General features: G+C 42.8%; 1 protein-coding gene across 1 annotated transcript; it reads left to right on the top strand.

The window, feature by feature from the left end:
• The first annotated feature begins 30 nt into the window (after positions 1-30).
• On the top strand, positions 31-23,625 carry chmp1a (charged multivesicular body protein 1A). Its single transcript, XM_038806360.1, has 7 exons — positions 31-166; positions 11,718-11,737; positions 12,921-12,998; positions 13,473-13,619; positions 14,681-14,809; positions 15,036-15,229; positions 21,042-23,625. The coding sequence occupies exons 1-7, from the start codon at positions 160-162 to the stop codon at positions 21,061-21,063; spliced, it is 597 nt and encodes a 198-aa protein (XP_038662288.1). The 5' UTR covers positions 31-159; the 3' UTR covers positions 21,064-23,625.
• Positions 23,626-23,812: the final 187 nt, after the last annotated feature.

The following is a 23,812-nucleotide window of genomic DNA, read 5'->3' as shown; positions in this document are numbered from 1 at the left end:
GGGGCCTCGCGCGTCACACGAAGGTCGGTGGGCGTGTCCGTGACGTCACAGAGTCTCGCGAGAGCTGGAAGCGGCGGCCGGGGGCCCCGAGCTGGATGAAGGAGGAAGGAGGAAGCAGCAGCAGCAGCTCTGGGTAACCAGTCCGGTCACTCCGACACCATGGACGGTATGGGGAGTGGAAAACACGGCGTTAATTTACTATTAAAGCCGGGGTGGAGGGAGGTGGGGGTGTTTGTGTGGAGTGTTGTCTCGGCCTCCAGCCCGATGCGATGGGTGTTACCCCCCCCCCCCTTTCCCCGCCCCTTCTCTGGGCTGATGGGCTTCTCTTGTGTCACTGGCGTTTGTTCAGTCCGCCAGCTTGGGGGGGGAGTGGGGAGTTTGACCGAACCTTTAGTCTCAGCACCAGCCTTCCTGGGACACGTCCAGCAAGCAGGCGGTGTTAGCCACCTGCCTGCCTGCCTCTCTGAGCACAGCAGTGTGCTGGAGTGGAGTGGGGGATGAGTAAATTCACAACAGTGGCTCAGATCCGGAATGGGGAGGCACGGCAAGGTGGCACAGTGGTTCAATCCCGGCCCCGGATCAGTGTCCGTGTGGGTACGTTCTCCCCGTGTCTGCGTAGGTCTTCCCCCCCCCCCCCCCACCACCACCACCAAAACCCGAAGATGTGCAGGGTGGGTGGATTGACCATGCTAAATTGCCCCTTAATCGGAATTATTTTTTTATCAGATCTGGTATGGGGAGGAGGATGAGGAGGTGGGCAAAAGTGCTCCATGGGGAGGCAGGGGGTTGAGGGGGTAGTTGGAAATAACTCTCATTTGTGCAAGGCATTTTGGATGCGGAATGTTTCACAGCCAGTTCATTGCAGCTGAAGTTGAGAAGCCGTTGTTAGCGAGCAAACACCGCAGGCAATTTTCAAGCATCCGCCTCCCATAAACAGAAATAAGTTGGATGTCCACATCATGATCTGTGCTTGATGCCCCGGTTGAGAGTTATGTGCTGGTCAGGACAACACCCTGCTCTTTTTGCGTTGTTAATGAAGCCGTGGGATTCTGTGCACCTTTACAGTATTCAAAATTGAGGGGCCTGGACAGTAGTTGGGGAGAAATGTTCTCATTGATGAAAAGATTGAGAACCTGCAAACACTGATTTAAGGTGATTGGCAAAATAAAACAATGGCGGCATGGGGTAAAACTATTTTACACAGTGAGTGGTTGGGATTTAGGAATGCAATGCCTGAGCTGCGGTGGAGGCAAATTTAATCATGGCTTTCAAAAGGGAGTTGGATAATTGTCTAGCAAGAAAAGAATCACAGGACTATATGGAAAAGTTGTGGACATGGCACTAGGTTAATCGATCCTGCAGAGAGCCAGCACAAACACGAAACGTTGAATGGCCTTCTGCGTTGTAACCATTCTATCATCTGAACAACAGCATTTCAGCCAATGCAGCACTATCTAGCTACTGCATTGAAGTGTCCGCCTCAGTGATGTGCTCAATTATCTTTTGTGGGACTTGAACTCATGACTTGCTGACTGAGAAGTGTGTGTGCTAGCATTGAGCCGAGGTTGACCAAAGAGAAAAGCAACTTGTATTCATATGGTGCTTTTAACATTGAGGCAATGCCTCATGGTACTACACAACCATAATAGAAAATGAACAATGGCCCAAAGACGAAGATAATGGAAAGGGTGACCAGAAATTTTGTCAGAGGTTATTTTAAAGCGGAAAAAGCAGAAGAGTTTATGAATCGTTTCAGGAAGAAATTTAGGTGGCAGAAGGCATGGTTCCAATATCGGAGAGAAAGGAGACTGATTAAGAAACCAGAGTTTGAGAAACAGAGTTAGGGATAGCATTTTGTGGCATGAGAAACAAAAAATGATGAGGAGAAGTGAAGTGCTGAAGAAAGCTAATTACAAGGATAAGAATATGAAATCTGAGTTATTGAAGGATTGATGTAAATCAGAGAGACAAGGGAAATCTATCAGTGGACCTGGTGCAGGATTGACAAGGGCAGAGTTTTAGATCGATTCATATCTGTGGTGGGTGGGAAGCGAGGTGAATATTGAAATAGTAGAGCATGCAGAAGGCATCAATGAGGGGCTTGGCTGCAGATGAACAAGTAGGGCAAAAGATGGTGATGTTATGGGGTTGGAGGTTGGTGGCTTTTGTGATAAAAATGATGTGAGATTTGAAACTTAGCTTTAAATCAAATATAATCACAGCTGGTAACCTTTCCAGCGGGTGATATCATTTGAATATGTCATAGTTTGTTTTTGCATGTGTTTTTCAATCTTTGGTGATATTTCTGACCCGATTATGGTTTTCAACCGGATTAGGCAGCTTTTTCCCCGGATGGCAATCCAGGGATGAGATCTCAGTAAATAATCGTCACACATTTTCAATTATTGAGTATAGTTATGCAACGTTCCATTCTGTTCATACCAGAACAAAAAAATACAGCAGTGCCAACCTGCGGATTGATACGAAGATATCATCAATTCTGATCACAAAACATAAGGGTACAGTTAGACAAGAACAGGTGAACTGCATTCAAGAGAACATTAAAATATAACCATTGTAGTTAGAATTATTCCTGCGGTTTCAAGAAGAAACACTATTGTGCACTTGTGGCAGGCTTGCCTGTCTTTAATTTAGATTTATTTATTGTCACATGTACCGAGGTACAGTGAAAGTATTGTTCTGCATACAGTCCAGACAGATCGCTCCATCATGAAAACATAGAACATACAATAAATACACAACGTAAATACATAAACATAGACATCGGGTGAAGTATAAGGAATATAGTGCTACAACTGTAGAGAGAATGTGTAGAAAGATCAGTCAGTCCATAAGAGGGCCACCCGGGAGCCTGGTAACAGCAGGGAAGAAGCTGTGGTGTGTGTTCTGAAACTTTTGTATCTTCTTCCTAATGGAAGATGTTGGAAGAGATAATAACCAAGGTGGGAGGTGGTCTTTGATTATGCTACCCGCTTTCCCAAGGCAGCGGGAGGTGTAGACAGAGTCAATGGATTGAAGGCGGCTCTTGTGATGGACTGACTGTGCTCACGACTTTCTGTAGTTTATTGCGGTCTTGGGGCGAGCAGTTGCCATAGCAGGCTGTGATGCAGCCAAATAGGATGCTTTCTATGGTTCGTCTGTAAAAATTGGTAAGAGCTATGAGGACGTATAGGCGCTGTTGTGCTTTCTTGGTCGTAACGTCGACGTGGGTGGACCCGGATAGGTTGTTGGTGATGTTTACACCTGGGAATTTGAAGCTGTCAACCATCTCCACCTTGGAACCATTGATACAGACAGTGGTGTGGACACCACTTAGCTTGCAACTGAGCTAGCCAATAACTTTAGATTTCCTATTGTGCTGCTTTAATTCAAGTGACTCCATAGAATGATTGCCAAATGTTTTCCTGTTGACCCAGTTGACTTGAGATTTTGGAGCTTGGAAATGTTAACACAGCAACAATGTAACAGTGTGCTTGTATGCTGACTTTTCTTGGTATGTTTTCTTTTTCCAGATTAGCAAATCAACCACTTCCTGGTTTCTGTGTGAAACCACACCCTGTAAGTCACAGGTGCAAAGGATATGACCAAATTTATTTTCTAACATGCCATTTGTTGGAATACACGGCAAGGTCTACAGTATAATGTCTATTGTAGTACCCACTATAACATCTTTAATTTTTTTTTCCGGCTGATTGCAAGAAAGTTTGCTGCCATGATATACAAGACCACATTTAACTCGAGTATTTTTTTAATGTATAGGTGCACCGAGATTCTGAATTTTTGTTTCAACACTAAAATAACAATTGGGGTTAGTGTAATGTACATCAAAATATAATGGAGGGGAATATTTGCATGTTGGGTCTTTTGAACTAATCGCCCGAAGATACTAAAGTTAAATGTTTAGAAGACTGGCTCTTAGGATCTCTGATTTATGTTCTAATTAATGTGCTTAGCTGGGGAAAAAGTAAATGTATGTGATTCAGCTTTTTAAAAAGCTAGTCGTGAAAATGAGTAGACAATGCAGTGCTATTGAATTAAAGTTGAAAGTCATATTTGCATTCCATAAAGCTACGTAATGTACAGTTATGTTGATGTGTAGTTGATGATGCCTCCTGTGAAAGCACAAAAAAGTTTCAATTTTTGAACAGCTTATTACAGCCGACGAGCAACATATCTATGTGATGATGGTGCTGTGGAGTCAGACTTATGTTTTTCCTTTAGTCCTGTCCCCATTTGGGAAGCATTTGCAAGGCAGAGCTGATTTAAAACTTCCTGTGGTGGAATTTGAATGTATAGCCTCTGTGTCTTTGGTCCAGTAACATTTTTAAAATATATTTTTACTGGGTTTTAATTTTTTACAAATAGCAGCACATTTTCAATGCAAACCAGGTACAGTATAGAACAAGATTTGTTGCAAATGGAAGAAAAAAGGATTTTCCCAATAATACCAACAGAACAAAGAAAAGGCAAATAACTTGAACTCTGTCCCTAACAACTGACAGCGACTAACTCTTTGAAAAAGGAAATACACGGTTGCCATCTCCGGTAGAATCTCTCAACAAAACCTCTGATAGTAAATTTAAGTAAATTTAATTTTCTCTCAATGTATTAGTCCCTTAACCACCTGGAGTCACTAGGTGGGTTGTGAGACCTTGAATCGAGCAATATCCTCCTCCGTGCTATCAATGAGGCAAAGGTGATATAGTCTGTCTCTACCCCAGTGTAAATGATGGAGAATCCGAAACCCTAAATATGGCCACCAGTGGGCATGGCTGTAAATCTAATCACAGAATATTAGACATAGTCTTAAATAAGGAAGCCCAGAAGTTGGCGAGTCTGGGGCAAGACCAATGCATATGCATGCGATCAGCGGTCGCATCTGTTTTCAACATTTGGGGGAGAAACTTCCTCATCCTTGCTTTGGTCAGCACGGTAGCATAGTGATTAGCACAATTGCTTCACAGCTCCAGGGTCCCAGGTTCGATTTCCGGCTTGGGTCACTGTCTGCACGTTCTCCCTGTGTGTGCGTGGGTTTCCTCCCACAGCCCAAAGCTGTGCAGGTTAGGTGGATTGACCATGCTAAATTGCCCTCAGTGTCCGAAATTGCCCTCAGTGTTGGGTGGGATTACTAGGTTATGGGGATAGGGTGGGGGTGTGACCTTGGGTAGGGTGCTCTTTCCAAGAGCCAGTGCAGACTCGATGGGCTGAATGGCCTCCTCCTGCACTGTAAATTCTATGATTCTATCGTGAAGCATGTCCTATGTAGCACTTAGGCTCAACCAGGCACGAGGACATGGAGTTGACCCTGTCTCAAAACCTTGCTTGTCAATGTAGGGCCCAGTTCACTCGCATTTAACCCTCATCCCATTCATTGGGGAGGGATAAAATGAGAGAATGTGGCCATATAGGTCTGAGATAGACTCCCTGCCTGGCTGAGCCAAGGAAAGAACCCTCTGCAGGAAGGTGGAGCCAGAGGAAAGGAAGGGAAAGCTGTTCGGGTGAAATTGGGAATTTGAAAGTAATGAAAAAGACAAGTTGGGTAACTGAAATTTATCCGCTAATTATCTAAAGCAGGCAACCCCTCTATGAACAGATTACCAAAGTGCTCGAGTCCCTTCAATTTCCACAAGTGAAAGGCTGAGTCCAGCCCTGAAGGTTGGCAAAGTTGGTTATTACAGATAGGGGCCAGTGAGAGCAAGAACAGGAGTTTAAATTGTTGTCGGAACAGTTTCCAGATTCTGAGGAAGGAGACCATCGCTGGGTTCAAGGAAAATCTAGCAGGAGAAACGGGCAATGTTGCAGTAACTATGGCAAGGTGAGTAGATGTAGTGCAGGTGCGAGCCTCCATTTGGCCCCAGATTGATCCAGGATCGCTGATCCACTAAGATTTTTTGGATATTGACAGCCCAGTAATAAAACAATAGGTTTGGGAGGACCAAGCCACCTGTCTTTCCCTCTGGAGTAGAATGCTGCAGATTCTGGGATTCCTGCCCATCCAGATAAAGGCGGATGTCAATTTATTAACCATGATATAAAAGGATTTGGGCAGAAAAATGGAGAGGCATTGAAAGAAAAATAATCTAGGGAGTATGTTAATTTTTATTGTATGAATTCTCCCAGCCGAAGGTAGTTCCATCTCTAGGTCAATTCTGACATTGTTGGTCAGGGTGGACTAGTTCAATTTGTGAAGTAAAGTTGCCATTGTCCCAGATGACCATAGGCTGCTTCCCCCTTTGAGGGGGAGAGCTGATTTGTGGTGATTTAACCTGAGGATCACCACACCTCCGACAAGGGGCATGGTTGAGAAAGCAGGGCTTTCATAAATAACCTGGGCTGATACAGGGATTGAATCCACGCAGTTGGCCTCACTCCGCATCACGAACCAGCTGTCCAGCCAACTGAGCTAAACCGGCTCCCAAGTAACGAAAACCTGTACTGGAGAGGTGAAAGGGTAACCTGCCCAAATGGACTCAACGTCCATCAGAGGGTTGACCGGTAAACATTCACTCTTAACCTAGATTTAATTTATAGCCAGAGAAGGAGCCAAAACAGTTTTTTTTACTTTTTCCAATTTGGGGGAAATCTATGTACCCTGCACATCTTTGGTTGTGGGGGTGAGACCCACGCAGACACGGGGAGAATGTGCAAACTCCACACGGACAGTGACCTGGGGCCAGGATCGAATCCGGGTCCTCAGCGCTGTGAGGCAGCAGTGAAGGTACCAAAACTTTTTAATGACTTCATTGACCACAGATGGAGGGAATTATGTCTGTAATATATAAAAGTATTTCTTTTAAAACTCGATCGGAAAGCCATTCGGGTCAGAGGTATTACCAGCCTGCATAAGACTAGTAAATTTTAAAATATCGTCAGGGAGTCTTTCTCTTTTGCTTATTTGTAGATCAGTCTGAAGTCCTTATAATGGGGCACACTGCCCAGTTGCACCTCACCAAAGTCCATGCTGCCTGTGAAGAGGAAGTCGTCTTCTCCTTCCTTGACTACACAATGCAGCAGTGTCTTTGTGTCCTCTTGATTGTTTCGACAGATGGGATGTGCAGGCTGTCCAGAAACTCAACCATGATCGACTTGTGTGCAGCAGACTCAGATTTATACGGATCATAGTAGTGGAATATAAAAGCCACATTGACCTGGAGAGGGGTGAAAATTAGGTTGCCCCCTGGGTTGAGTATCTGGGGGGTTTCACGCGAGGTCGATTGGCATTTAAGTTGGTGAGCTAAAAGACAAATGGCCTCCCATACTCATGGGAGTATGGCATGCTGAAACAGATTTACAGCCTTACTGGTGGATGTTTTTTACACAGGGTAGTGGGTGTCTGGTTACTGCCCGAGTTGGTGGTGGAGGCAGAGACCCAAAACTCTTTTTAAAAGTACCTGGAGCTGCACCTTCAGTGCTCTAAGCTACATAGCCATGGACCGGTGCAGGAAGGTGGGATTAGAAAAGGCACCTGGTTGTCCTGTGCTGGTATGGACAAGATGGGTCGAATGGCCTCTCTGTGTGCTGTAGATTTTCTGTGATTCTAGGACAATAGCTCAAACTGGGTCTGCAGCATTTGTCTGCTGGCATGTAATACCGGTGTGGGACCAAATGAATACTGGTGATCTACCTCTAAAATGGAGTCTGCAAGCCTCTGGTGTTATAATTTCTTCTTTAGCGCATTTGCACTAGTAGAAATAATTTTCCCCCCTCCGAGCGGCCTTAAGAGACAAGGGACTCCTACAACTTGGAAGAAAGAATGGAGTTGGACCTATTCAATTTAACATACTCGTCAATAGAGATGGGCAAGCATTGGCAAAAGATTTAATCGACCAATAAAGTAGTATCCAACCTCCAGGGTGGATGTTGGGGAGGGGCAGACTCCAACAACAGATTCAGAAAGTGTGGGGAGTGGTCAGAGATCACAATTGCTGAGTACTCAGCCGCCGCCATCGATCCGCACAGTAGCATAGTGGTTAGCACAGTTGCTTCATGGACTGGCCATGATAAATTCCCCTTAGTGACCAGAAAGGTTAGCTGGGGTTACTGGGTTATGGGGATAGGGTGAAGGTGTGGGTTGAAATAGGGTGCTCTTTCCAAGAGCCGGTACAAATTCGATGGGCCAAATGGCTTCCTTCTGTACTGGAAATTCTAGGACAAGAGTCCATTACAGAATGAAGAAAATCAATACACATGATGAACACGTGAGAAAAAGGAGAAATCCCAGTCATTCCAATCCCACAATACGCCAGACGTCTACCCCTCCCTGGCCACCCCCCGATGGGACAAAATAATAGAAATCCCTAATATACAACTGAGGACATCAAGTATGTGCCCAAACAAGAGCCGTGAAAAGTGCCAACAACAAGCCATATATCAGCTTAAACAAAATTAATTGTGCATCCGAACAAAGGAATCTGCATCTCCCAACGAGTCCAAAAAAAAATTTTCATGGAGTTGCATGAAGGTGGACTGGATAAATCATCCTGAAGTCATCCATTCTTGTACAGGAAAGATTTAACTTTGTTGAAGGTGGCCCTTTTCTTGGCTAGGTCTGCACTCATACATATATAGAGAATAGAAGCAGGAGGAGGTCATTTAGCCCTTTGAGCCTGTTCTGCAATACATTATGATCATGGCTGAACATAAAGTTCAATACCCCGATCCAGCCTCCCCTGCCCCCCCCAATAACCCTTGATCCCATTAGCCCCAAGAGTTATATCTAATTCCTTCTTAAAATTACACAATGTTTTGGCTTCAACTACTTTCTGTGGAAGTGAATTCACCAAATTCACCACTCTCTGGGTGAAGAAATTTCTCCTCACCTCAGTCTTAAAAGGTTTACCCTTCATTCTCAAACTATGACCCTTGTTCTGGACTCCCCCACCATCGGGAACATACTTTCTGAATCTACCCTGTCTAATCCTGTTAGAATGTTCTAAGTTTCTATGACATCCCCTCTCATTCTTCTAAACTCCAGTGAATATAATTCTAACCGACTTGGTCTCTCCTCGTATGACAGTCCCGCCATCCCAAGAACCAGTCTAGTAAACCCTCGCTGCACTCCCCCCCCCCCCCCCCCCCCCCCATAGCAAGACCATCTTTCCTCAGATAAGGACATCAAAACTGCACACTGGTCAAGATAGGTGTTGAGTGCATGTGCGCAAATGCACTTTCTATTCCTGGCTACATGTTTTCATTGGAAGACAGAAGAAAACAAATCAGTGGCAGTTGGGGTGAGAGAGCTGTTAATACTAGGAAGAGTAATATTGTTAATGCTTCGAAGGCAGAATCTAATGAGGATTAAAGAACAATATAGCATCTAATACACTGTTGGATATATCCTATGGGCTATCAAATAGAGGCAAGGAGGTACAGAAGTACATTTTCAGACAGGTTGCCGAAAGATTGGGGGCAGCACAGTAGCACAAATAGATAGTGCTGTGGCTTCGCAACGCTGGGGTCCTGGGTTCAATTCCCCGCTGGGTCGCTGTCTGTGTGGAGTCTGCGGGTTCTCCCTGTCTCTCCGTGGGTTTCCGCCGGGTGCTCCAGTTTCTTCCCACAGTCCAAAGATGTGCAGGTTGGGTGGATTGGCCATGATAAATTGCTGTTAGTGACCAAAAAGGTTAGGACGGGTTATTGGGTTAGGGGGATAGGTTGGAAGTGAGGGCTTAAGTGGATCGGTGCAGACTCGATGGGCCGAATGGCCTCCTTCTGCTCTGTATGTTCTATGCTCTATACAATACTCCATGTCGTGGTATAACCTGATGGAGTGGTCTTCCCACTTAAAATCCCGGTGCTCTCTTGCCTGTCCAAGCATCAACTCCTTAAAGCTGTGAAACCTTGTACTTATAGCATGAGGAAGATCTCCAGAGCAAGCCTTGGGTTAGGCCTGATCTAATTTGGCGGGGGGGGGAAAGTATGTTCTCATCAACCATTTTGTGGATGGTCTGAGAAATACTGAGTAGGGGTGCGACCTTCGATCCCCTCCGGTAACCTCACAATACGAACATTTTGGCTTCTGGATCTGTTTTTCAGGTTGTCCAACTGAGGATTTAATATCCTATTCTCCTGGATCACAAGGATGTGATCCTATCATTATGATAAGGCAATGCAGTCTCCACATCCTTGATTGTGGCTCCTTGTGCTTTGACGGTCTGGCTGGTGATCTCGAGAACCAAACGAATAGGGGCCAAGGTCTGCTCGATTGATCTTTTAAGACCCGCAGTCAAGCTTTTGGTATTTTTTGAGTTCAAACACCAAACTTTTGGATAACACCATTTTGGTAAATTAAAGATCTGTGGCACCTGAAAAAGGGTAGAAAGGTCACATTTCCAGCAGGAACCACCTCTTGTGCGTCTTCCCCTCACATCGTGCCGCCGGAAGTCCTCTTAGTCCAGTAACATGACGAGCGTAAAGGCCAGACATTCATGGGGGTTACATTTCTGTGAAACCTTACAAACGACAAAATTGCGAACAATGAACATGCTTTTCAGTGGGAATTAGTGAAATGGGTTCTGACAATGCGAGGGTAGCATTGATTTGTGCAGTTACTTGACTGCAAATTGTATTAAGTGGCTTGATGACAAATGGGAATACAAGAAATGGGATCCTCTGCTCGCCAAAATCACATTCAGCGATCGCCCGGAGAATGAAAGTTCGCGCTGAAATTGGGACGTTTCGCAATGCTCCGCCCTCTCCAAAGTGCCGTAGTCTAGGGGTAAGCCGCACGGCGTATTGACAGCCTCAGGATGTTGCCTGACGCCCCCTCCCCACCTGATGCACCTGATTGGTCGAATTCCCGACGGAGTGGGTCTCTCATGGTATCACTTGTCAGGAACTTGGCCTGCCGGCTGCGGACTCAGTCAAGCCCCGTCACATTCGGGGGAGGGCCGATACGCGGGCAGGTGGTCTTTGGCAGTGGCTGGAGGCACTGTTGGGGAGTGGTCCGAGGGTCGCGAGCCGGTCAAAAGGGGGCACTATTTGGCAGGCCGGGTCAGTGCGTACCTGGCGCCATGTTGCACGGCGCGGCCACGGACCCGGCAATTCTCTGGCCATATCAGCAGCTCGAGCCGGGTGCTCTACACTGCCTGCATACTAGCCCCCAGCCACATGGAGGATCGGTGGCCGTTTTGCGACGATTCTTCTGTTGTAAAAGGCCACTGTTCCCACTCTGGCGTCAGGACATAGCCTGAAAATCGGAGAATCCAGCCCAAGATGTCATGGTTTCAAAAGGATACAATCCTCATCTTTATAAAAAAAAAATGAATCACCTCAAAACTGACACAGAAATCGGTGAATATTTCAAAATTAAACAGAGCCATTAAATTCCAGGTTATTATCTCCATTAGGGCTAACCGTGATAGGCACCACTCACTCTCGTTGGAAAGGTGCTTAAAAAAGAGAATTAAATATTCATGGCCTGGACTAATGGAAGGAATCTGCTTCCTGAGACTTCAACACCATCTCCCTGTTAGGTCACATTTCCATCATACCTGGGAAAACATCAACTAAAAATTTGTAACGTGAGCTCCAGCCGCCTTCATTTTAGCTTGTTCAGATTTGAAGGTGTTCCACGCAAAACCAGATGCCTTTTTTATGACAGTATGGATCTGTTAAATATGGGATACAAATATTTGCTACTTTTAATAATGAGTGTCAATAATGATGATCATATTTAATTTTCCTTTTTTTTGTTACAGATACTTTGTTTCAGTTACGGGTAAGGACAAAACTTCTAATTTGCTTTTTTGGCTTCAAAAATGAAACCAGTTTTAATATTTTCATGTCAAGTTGACTATGACACAGTCGACCAGTAATACAGTCAACCTTTTTTATTGTGTATTATATATATATGCATGTGTATTTAATGTTGATAAATTCACCCTGACCCACTATCTTTCCTCTGTGGTCAACCACTTCTGAGGCTACTTCTGCATTAGTGTGCAAATATACCACACGGTTTCAGGCGCAGAAACGTTGGTCTTGGTAACACAACTGATTTCAGGCAGAAAAGCCATTGAGGTAAGGTTACTCCTGTTGGCCTCATGCGCCCAGGCTTTGGAAAGCAAAGGGACAGGACTTCCTGCCTTACCAAATATCCCGCAATCCCTTCTCCTTTCCTTGCCACTGGCATGTTTGTGTATGTTCATAGCACCAGCCGCAACTCTGATGTCATCTGTCTGTTGCTGCATATTGTTCAGGGTCTCACATGAAAAATTACCTCTTGAATAATGTACCGGGGACTATGCCAAAAAACAGAAGAAGGCTGTGTACTGGAAGAATTACCGTTACCCTGGCTTTTGCTCTGCATTGCAGGAAGTTACTTTATTTATATAGTTTTAAAATTTAGAGTACCCAATTAATTTTTTCCCAATTAAAGGGCAATTTTAGCATGACCAATCGACCTACCCTGCACATCTTTGGGTTGTGGGGGCAAAACACACGCAAACTCACACACAGATAGTGGCCCATGGCCGGAATCGAACCTGGGACCTTGGCGCTGAGACAGCAGTGCTAACCACTGTGCCACCATGCTGCTTAGGAAGTTACTTTATTATCTTATAATCTTATGGCTGACGCGGTAGCATAGTGGAGAGCATTGTTGCCCCACAGCACCAGGGTCCCAAGTTCGATTTCCACTTGGGTCACTGTCTGTGCGGAGTCTGCACATTCTCCCCGTGTCTCTGTGGGTTTCCTCCGGGTGCTCCGGTTTCCCCCAACCCCCCCCCCCAATATGTCCCAAAAGACGTTCTTGTTAGATGAATTGGACATTCTCAATTCTCCCTCTTGTGTACCTGAACAGACGCCGGAATGTGGCGACGAGGGGATTTTCACAGTAATGCCATTGCAGTGTTAACGTAAGCTTACTTGTGACGATAATAAAGATTATTATTATCTTACAGTTTACATCAAAACAGCTTGAAAGATTGGCCAAGAAGGCAGAAAAGGACTCCAAAGCTGAACAAGCTAAAGTGAAGAAGGTTAGTGCCCACTTTGCATACCTTTTAGTTGAAGTTTTTCTAGCTACAACTATCTTAATTACATTCTATTTTCCTATAATTCTGTTCATGGAGGCAGCTTGTTGGACTGGACAACACTGTTATTGGTTTTGGCACCTGCATTTAGATCCCATTCTGTATCTTAAAACTGGAAGTTGGGAGCAAGACTGAATTGTTAAAAGTACTGACACTATATACAAATATATGTTGTATGTAATTAAGTGTTACCTTCATTTATATACTATTTAATGATGTCACAGGGAAGGACCATGTAAGTTCACTCAACCTGTACAGCATTCTTTTTGGAGTAATTGAAATTTAACATTTGTCATTGTTATGGTGAGCGTATATGTATTTTGTTAACATCTGTATAGTTCCAGTTGTAGGCTTCCAGTTTTAAGCAGCAGAATGAGAAGGCAAAATGTTAGAATGGTAATGTCTTTTCTCTTCCCCAAGGCCCTTCAACAAAAGAACATTGAAGGAGCAAAGATCTATGCAGAAAATGCCATCAGAAAGAAAAACGAAGGGCTGAATTGGTTACGGACAGCTTCCCGAATAGATGCAGTAGCATCGAAGGTGCAGACGGCGGTCACGATGAAAGGGGTATGAAATAGCTGTTGGTGACTTGATTCTCTCAAAAAATTAATTACTGTATTTCATATACTGACTTTGATATTAATTATTGCCGATGTGCTGTAGTTACACAAATTTTTGTTTTCTTTCATGGGACTGGGCGTCACAGGCTATGCCTGCATTTATAGCCCATCCCTAATTGCCCTTGAGGGACAATTATGAGCCAACCACATTGCTGTGGGTCTGGAGTCATGTGTAGGCCAGACCGGGTAAGGACAGTAGATTTCCTTCCTTAAAGGACAGTGAACCAGATGGGTTTTTATGACAGTTGATAATGGTTTCATGGCCATCATTAGACATTTAATTCCAGATTTTAATTGAATTCAAATTTCACCATCTGCAATGGTGGGATTTGAACCTGGGACCCCAGGGCAGTACTCTGGGTCTCTGGATTACTAGTCCAGTTGACAATACCATTACACCACCGCTGCCCCCCAAATAGTGCTGATGGGACCTGGAGTGCACAAGATATCTCTTCTGCCCAATGTGCCTCTATTACACTAATCTTGAATTCTCGTGTTGCCTCACAAGATGAGATTAGCTTTTTATTTTACTGAAGCATATTTCAGGATGCAAGGGATACTAGAATATCTGTGTCTAGTTTGTATGAGGAGGGAGCAGTGACGTGATGATATACATTTTCGAGTTTTGGTGATGCAAAGAAACTTGGATCAGCAAGAGAGAAAGGTGCACAAAGGTCCTTGGAGGGAGTGATATAGATGGAGAAACAGTGAGGGGTGAAGTGAAATTTGTTGAAGATGTAATCATTGTTACTATGTTGTTACTACACAGATTCTAGATTGCTTTGTAACAAGAGGGTACAGTAGATTTGTACTTCATTGTGGAAAAATTAAAGCCAAAATAACGTGCACTTAAGCTGAGTGGGTCAAGTGGATTTTGGGACAGATACAACATTGAGGACTTGATTATTAATTGAGACCTAGGTAACAGAGCCCATAGATCTATTGATAATATCTGAGACTGACCAACTTTGAAACAAACTTGAGAGTATTTTTTTCTGATATTTCTAGGTTACAAAGAATATGGCGCGTGTTACGCAAGGGCTGGACAAGGCACTGAAATCTATGGACCTACAAAAGATTTCTGCTGTAATGGACAAATTCGAACAACAGGTTCAGAACCTTGATGTCCATACCTCAGTGAGTACTTTTTTATATAGTTGAAGACAATAGGGAAATTTGTATGCCTCTTTTTCGATCCTTCATTTCCCTATTTTCTCCATAAATTTTTTAGATCACTATGTATATTGTTGGAACGATTCTTACTGTTTTCCCATGCTTTTTCTGCCTGACTCTATTGCTGACTGTAAGTTCTTGCTTAATTTATTACTATCAGTTGAACTAAATGGCAGCTTTGTACTTTTAGGTGATGGAGGACTCCATGAGCTCTGCAATGACACTGACCACTCCTCAAGAACAGGTCGATAGCCTCATTATGCAAATTGCAGAGGAGAATGGTCTGGAGGTCATGGACCAATTGAACCAACTTCCAGATGGCGCAGCATCCCTTGGTGAATCCTCTGTTCGTGAACATGACAAGGAGGACCAGCTTTCAAAAAGGTAGGCGTTGTGAGGCACTTACATAGGCTAGGTTTATATCTGCTGGAGTTTAGAAGAGCATGAGGCGATTTGATTGAAACATATAGGATCCTGAGGGGACTTGACAGGGTGAGTATGGAAAGGATGTTTCTTCTTGAGGGAGAATCTGGAACTTGAGGGTCACTGTTAAGGGATCAATCATTTAAGGCAATGATGAGAAAATAAATTCTGTGGGTTGTGAGACTTTGTGGTTGAGGCAGAGTCTTTGAATATCCTTACGGCCAAAGTAGTTAGATTATTGATAAGTGAGGGTAGGCAGGAATGTGAAGTTGAGGTTAAAATTAGATCAGCCAGTGACGAATGGCAGGACATGCTTGAGTGTCCTACTCCGAATTTGTATATTTATATAAATATTTAAACATTTTATATAACAGTGAAAATAGATTGTAGACTTTAACATCTCTTCCTAATGTGGCCCTGAAAAAAGTAATGCAGCAGAACCCAGATGGGCTAACTTGAATGAGCTTGCAGGGACATTTCCTACAGAATCTTGAAAAATCATACACAATGACAGGAAATTTGTTATACATTACCATAGTCCAATACCATAGTCCAATGAGAAGTTATGTGCAAGCCTTTTCCTGTGATTGGTATGCTGTTTAAAAGAATTTTTCAATGCAATGTGATCATATTGTTTGGCAAAGCTGAAGTTCATCTTGTAGCATTGGATAGGCTGGCCAGTCCTGGTTTTTCACACTTCTCTATCAACTAGGGGACATCACTGCAGGACATTCTTAGGGTAGTGTCTTAAGCCCAATCATCTGCTTCATCAGTGACCTTCCATCCATCTTAAGGTCAGAAGTGGGGAGATGTTCGCTGATGTTCACCATTTGTGACTCTGATACTGTAACAATCCATGTCCACATGCAGTAAGACCAGGACAATATTCAGGCGTGGGCTGATAAGTGGCAAGTAACATTGCAAGAGTCCTTGCGGTACAGGAGCCAATTCAGCTGATCAAGCCCATGTAGCCACAAAGCAGTAACGGATGCCTGGGGACGAGTGCCTGGGAAGAGGTGGTGGATAGTGGCAGGGGTAGTGATGAAACACGAGAAGCGTTCTTGAAGGACAAGAGCCGCTGGTGTGGAGACACAATTCAGAAGTGGAGGGAGTGGACAATAGGTGCTTGGATGGAGGAGAACGATAAAGGACGCACGGGGTTTGTTCGTGACACACTGAACTTAAATAATACAGATCTCAACACTGAACGCAGTAGTAGAAAATGCCACCCAAAGAAATTTACAGGTCTCTGACTGCAAACTCACCCAACTACACTGTGGCCTAAGAAGGCAAGGGCGTCCACGGCACCAGTTGCTATGTTAGCCTCATGTCATACACTGTACTGCAATGAGAATTTGTCCAGTGATAAAATGGAAAAAATGGTCAGCCAATCTTTGGGGATCAGTTTTGGCGACCCATTTTACACCATCCCATGACCCAGCCGCAGGTCTTGGCCTCCACTTTGAAAAACGCTGCTTTAGTGCATCCCTCGGCATGTATACCTGGGCTTTGGAATGTACCAGTCTGCATTACTCTGTCGGGGACAATGTTTTGCGCTGGAAGACCAACAAGTTTCGGGACCAAAGAGCGTCTTTCACCGGGGTTGATGATCCTCCAGTATCGGCTGATGTTTGTCTCGATGTGTCCCCCTGGGAAAAGCCCCAAGAGCACAGAGTCCTGCAACATGGAGTTGCTCAGGATGAACCTTGACAAAAACCACTCCATCTCTCTCCAGACTTTCTTTGCAAAGGCACATTCCACAGGGAGGTGTATAACGGTCGCTTCCCCACCACAATCACCTCAAGGACAATGTGCGGATGGGGTGAGACTCTTGGGGCGTGTAGGAAGGATCTGACAATGAGGGCCATTCTCATCACCAGCCAAGCTAGTTTATGTTGCTTGTTTGACCGTTCTGGTGAGGAATAATTCTGGCATGACCGTGACAGTCTGCTTAGGAAACCATCCAACTGGATCCATCATCTCCTTTTCCCAAAGGGCCTTTTGGATGTTACATGCAGACCACTACCCGATGGACTTGTGGTCAAAGATGTATCTCTGCATTGGTTTTACCACAAGGTGATATGGCATGGCCCAGCTACTTGAAGCTTTCCGCGACAGCGTGGCCAGACCCATCCTTCTCAACTCTGGCGACAGGTAGAACTTCGGCACATAGTTGCGTACCGAGGATCTATGCACAGCTTGATGCAGCCAGAAATAAAAGTGACCATCAAGGTTATGACAATGTTGGGCATATTTTTTCTCCCTTTATCACGAGGTTTGTACTTTCATCCTGTCAAATGTGGTACACTTTTGATGCCCAGATGAAGCAGAAAATGGCTCGGGTAATCGCCACTGCACAGGAGTGAGGAATGGGACAGGCCTGTGCCACATACAGCAAGACTGGAGTGCCCCGCAACTGATGATCAGGTTCTTAGCCCCAGTGGAGGCGGAGCATTACTCCCATATACCAAATTTTTGATTCATTATATCTACTCCTTCCAGTTTTTAACGCATGCCATGACCATTTGCTTAGAAGTTTATATGATTCATGGTGGTTTATATTTACTCTGTATGAAGAGGCCTGTACAAGATTATAAACACTATTCCACCTCACAGTAATAAAGGTACTCCACCCACACATGTCTAACAGTAAGGTTTAGAATCGCCACGTACCATCATTTTCAGCCCATCATATCACACACAGTTTAAATAGCTTACACTTGCATCATGTTTTGTGTGCACTTCATTGTGAAAATTCTAAAAGGCCATTTCTCCTTCTAATTAACCAGAGGATCTGCTTAAGAGCATTTCCTTCAGACTGACCAATAAGGCACCGCAGTTGGATTTTTCAGTACCCGGGACTCCATGTTATACACATCTTCACATTAGCAACAGGATAATACATTGCGTGTTAAATGTTTGAATAGAATTGACAGGGTGGATAGAGGGAAACCGTCTGGGACAAGGGGACGTAACCTTATAATCAGAAGCAGGCCAGTTAGGAGAGAAGTTGGGAAATACTTTGCACAGAGTAGTAGAACACAGAACATTCTCCTCCAAAAAAAGCAGAGTCCTGCTAATTTAGATTTTTTTCCAGCCAAGTTATTCAGGGAAATGGAGCCATGTTAACGGGAATCTAATTAGGATACAGATCAGTCATGACTTGTTAAACAGTCTCAAGGGCCTCTTTCCATTTCTGTGCCTATGCTGTTTCATTTTTGTCCTGAAAAAGTATCCAACTGGCTATGAACAACTGCTAAGTTATATAAATTGAACGTTGACCACACTCTAGATGTCACCTTTCTACAATGGACCAATTAAATGAAAATGGAAGTCGTCACAGTCCCGGGGAACCACAGGTTGCTCTCCCCTTTTGAGAGAGTTGACCGGTGGTGATTGAACTGGATGGTCACCACACCCCAGGCCAGGAGCAAAGTTGATGAGGCTTCATGGTTAACCTCAGCCGGCACGAAAATTGAATTTGTGCTGTTGCCGTTGCTCCACGTCACGAACCAACCGATCTGCCAACTGAGCTCACCGACCCTCAGTCACAGTTAAAAAATAACAGACCAACAAATTACAACTGAACAATACTTTTAAAGTTGTATTGGAAAGATGCCCAGCAGCTTAGCCAACTGAGGTAACCTGGAAAAATCATTGAGACCAGGACTCGAGCAGTTTACAATTTAGATAAGTTTCCAAGAACAATAACTTAAATTTAATTAATCTCTGGATCTATTTAGAAGATGTCCCCCACAAAGAATATCTGAACAGCGACCTTAAGGAGAAATGCTAAATGAATGGTTAAATCTTACAATTGTACTTCAAAGCAGCTGTGAGCACCACCACAGATGATGTGCGTTGTTCTTAGCATGAGTGTCTTCTTGCACCCTGCTTTGGGATTAATGTAAACTGCCATACTTGTCTTTATGGGCTCATATGTCACCAGCAGAGACCTGCAAAACATTTGCGGTTAAATCCGTATCAATATTGCAACTGTTAAATACAGGATTTCTAGTTGTTCTCTCAATACAGGATTTCTTGTTATTTCACCAAAGTCTTCAACAGAATCACAAACTTCTCACTGAGAAAAGCTGCATACAAATGCCCGGGAGTATAAAATACCAATTTTTCAAAAGTCTGATCTTGTGGCTCGTTTATAGTCATGGAGTATGAAAGCCGCATTGGGAACTGTTCTTTCCCGAGTTGATAAGCAGGTTTACATCTGATGGGCTTGGTATTATTCAAGAATGAACACCGTTTCATTGAAATCTGCCTGCTGTTATTTCAGCGTCTATCATTGAAGAAAATAGCTAATCGTGTTTCATGACAGAGTCACAGAATCCCTACAGTGCAGAAGGAGGCCATTTGGCCCATCAAGTCTGCACCGCCCCTTTGGAAAGAGCACCCTACTTAAGCCGACGCCCCCACCCTATCCCCATAACCCAGTAACTCTACCTAACCTTTAGGACATTAAGGAACAATTTACATAGACAATCCACCTAACCTGCACATCTTTGGACTGTGGGAGGAAACCAGAACACCTGGAGGAAACCCATGCAGACACAGGGAGAAGGTGCAAACTCGGCAGTCACCCCGAGTCCGGAATTGAACCCGGGTCCCTGGAGCTGTGTGGCAGCAGTGCTAGCCACCGTGCCATCCTCCTTGTTTAAGTTTCATGTTTTGCAGCAGCATCATTACGACTGCTCCTTCCTTGAGTCTAGGTTTATTGGATGGCATGTCTATTGGAGTGAGACTTGTGTCGAAACTTTGAACGGTACAGACTATAATCATCATTGTTGCCTATAAAATCAATGCTCATTTTGAGAGTTTTTCTAAAACCTGTTCATTCAAATCAAGTGAAACTTCATTTTCTGCCCAAAACATAGCTTTTGAATAATTTGTACCCAATAATTGTTCTCGCCATTTTGCCACACACAACAAATTCTATTGTCCTATTTCCCATCAATCCCATCCCATGTAGAAGGTAATTGTAAGGACTCTTTTATTTTACATTCTAATGAATCGGTTGATGGGAGGTGTCAAATATACAACTCTATTGCTAATTACTCGCTTGAATACATTCGAATAAGAACCGAATCAAAACTTGGAAACAAAATATCAAACAGTACATAAAAAGGTCAAGCACATGGCAAAAAAACAAAGCATGAAAAAAATCTCTTTAAACACAAACAAAAAGATCGATGATTCAAGAATTCAGGAACGACCACGAGATCTTACTTTAAAGGGAATTCTTAGCTCTGGTTTAACCCCTAATTTACTTTCATTGGCTTCTAATTCTCAGCTGAGACCTGGTTTGTTCAAATGAATATCTGTTACTTGGAGGATGATTTGTTAATCAAGCATTGGACATTACTTAAGATTGACTGGTGCCTATCAAAACTAGCTCAGCGTCTCCATGCGCAGTCTTAAAAACATTACTGGATATGTTTCCCACGTTTTCCATGTTACATAGCTCGGCGGAGACCTTGCTGTAACTGATTAGTTGATTAGTCAGAGAAAATACATTCTTGGTGCGCTGGAATACAGTGGTGAATTAATCATATGAGACAATGACTGGATTCCCACAGTCAAGACAGTTTTTTATATTTTTACCTCTTAGCCACGTGCATTCAACTAGCACCTATATGAATAAATCAATACTCTATCAGTCATAATCTATGCTTTGGTTCAAACATTCAAAAACGACAATTTGAATAAGTAATTTAAATTTTTCCTGACGGTCTTGTCATTTTTCAATGTACCTTTCCAGATTGGCTGCTCTGAGGAATTGAACGTGGAATTGGCATCTAATCCTGAATGACTGACCAGATGATCCTGCAACACCTTTTGTACAGCGTCCAAGCGGTACTTAAATGTACAATCCGTATAATCGCCAAAAACATTTACTTTCACTTATTAGTTTGATTGGTTGCTTTCACTTTAAAACCCTTATAAAAAGCTAATCTCAATTAAAGATAACATGTATAGTATATTAAAGGGCAAGCGTTTGTGGGATGTGTAGATATTTAAAAAATCATAATCGCTACCACCTGTATTAAAAATAAAATGATTTGTTCAAACAGGCAAATCCTATATACTCAATAGGATGTACAGGTGCAAATTGACTTCCAAGCATGCTTCAGACCTGTAGTGAAAGTACGATACCGGGCTGCACGCTTGTAGTCTTGATTCTGGGAGCCACATGGCTTGACTAATATAAGGAATATATTGTCACAATGAATGAACATCTGAAGTTTTATTAGAAGTTTCATTAAATGTTGGAAGGAATTATTTTTCAGACTATTGATCTGGGGAATTTTGCAAATATCTTGATGGATGGGGTGCGGGGGGGGAATAAAACACAAAATATTTGAAGGTGGAATATTATTCTGTCTATACTTTCTGAAGTGAACTTGTCCTCCAGAATGTGGGCACTCTTCCTGAAGACTGTAAATTCTAGTAAGCTGTGCTAATGTCTCTGTATGAGAAATAGGCTCAAAAGAGCAGGTAATAGAATACTTTGCCTTTTATGCTGTAGCAAATAGGGTGGTGATATGCTGAAGCTATACATGCTTTTGGTTAATATCTTTTGCCATAGAACTTTAACAAACAATTGATTTGCTCCTATGAACGGATCTGACTCCTCTAATATCACTTATGAGGTACGTTTATTATCATTGCTCTGTTGACTGAACAAGAACACTAACAGGGTTAAGGACTGCAGTTGTGCAAGCAGCTAAGAATTTGAACAAAATCTGGCCTTATTTAAAAAGTGCCTCTTGTGTAATGCCTGTCCTGTTTTTCTAAAAATGCTGACATACTAATATTAATTTGCAGAAATATTAGTTATGTAACTACTCACCAATTACAGTTAACTACATTTTGTATCATTTATTATCTCATAGTTCACTTTGGGATACAAGATAATATAGAGTATAATTTGTTTGCATGAACTTCCCAAATTGTAATCTGAATATGCACTGTTCAGACTTGGAGAGATTAGATCATTCAGAGTGAGGGAAGCAAGTCAGAGATAAAATCCCACTATATCAATCTGAGCATTCAACTAGGGAGTAAGCTGGAATCACAAGTATTGTCATGGTGCTTTTGGAGATTGTCTTCAAAAGTTCAAACATCTTGGAAATGTTCATTGTCATGCCAAAGGTTATCTAAAATTGTCAATTCCAACACGATATCGGGTTTAAATACTTTGACTCCCATGTATAAAATCTTGTCAGAAATGGATAACAATTTGTTTTATTTATAGTCTAGCTTTGATTTTAAGCTATTGCCTCTAATCGGTTCAACAGATGGCCTAGCCCTAAATTCATCCATTTGTGCTTTAACTGCAATCTTTAAATATGGACATAATAGCATTGCAACACAGCCAAGTCCATTTTAACACTATTGTTGCTTCATTCATTTGAGGCAAAATCAAGGACTAGAACTCAATGGTACATCGACTAATTTATTTTTAAACAAGTTCTCTGTGCTCATAGTGAACTCCAGCAATTTGTTGTTGCTCAATTTTCAACAATTTGGGTGAAACATTTTTGGGTTGAATTCCTTTTCTGTTTTGAAAATCATTCACAAATGTGGCTGAAATAAACAGGATATTAGCTCTACTTAATCACCAAATTTGTTTAATTTGTCTCAAAACAGCAACATTAAAGTTGCTGGTCAAGTTCAAATAGATTTTCTTATAGGTTTAATTTAACGTATAAATAATGCCTTTAATTTTTTTTGTTACAACCCTGTTCCAGTGGTGCCTGAATACTGCTGTAAACTAGAACATTGGCATAGTCACAGACCATGAAGGTTGGTGGGAGCTGTCGCCTGAACAGCAAGTTGAGCTGATTGCCTACTTATTGGAAATGCTTTAAAATACTCAAGCCCTGTCATTCCTTAAATAAAAGCAAAAATGCTGAAAGTACTCAGCAGTTTAGGCAGCATCGACGGAGAATCAGAACTGACAAAGGTCAATGGACCAAAACATTAACTCAGTTTCTGTCCATGGATGCTGCCAATAGTATTTCCAGCATTTTCTGGTTTTACTTTGGATTTTCACCACCTGCAGTATTTTGCTTTTGTTTGCTTTAATTCATTCTTGAGCTTTTAATATGAATAAGTTTGCTATTCCAAACACTTAACTAGGTGCCTGGTATTTTTTTTATTGTTCTTTTGAGATGAATTTATTCTGTCGGTATATTCTGTTTAATGTGTATGTTTGTTTTGGTTGGGTTTTGATTTTTTTTTGATGGTTAATTTGATTATTTATGTATGGATTAATGTGGAAGTAATTTCAGATTTCATTTTAATGTGTTTATATCTTGAAATAAAGAACATGAATCCTATCTGCTGCTTCCTGTTTTTATTAATATCTCGGAGGAATGGAGGATATTAGCAGTGTGCCACTAGGTGGTGCATGTGTAGCATTCTGAGATAGCTTCAACCAAGTTTGAGCATGGCAGTTAGAGTCCAGACACCAACAAAATAGATAATTGATCAAAGGAGCTATATACATATGGGTAACAGCTAACA

Source organism: Scyliorhinus canicula, chromosome 9 (assembly GCF_902713615.1).
Source record: "Scyliorhinus canicula chromosome 9, sScyCan1.1, whole genome shotgun sequence".
In the NCBI taxonomy this organism is placed as follows: domain Eukaryota; kingdom Metazoa; phylum Chordata; class Chondrichthyes; order Carcharhiniformes; family Scyliorhinidae; genus Scyliorhinus; species Scyliorhinus canicula.
The sequence above is the reverse complement of the archived record's forward strand: the minus strand, read 5'-3'. Positions and strand labels throughout refer to the sequence as shown.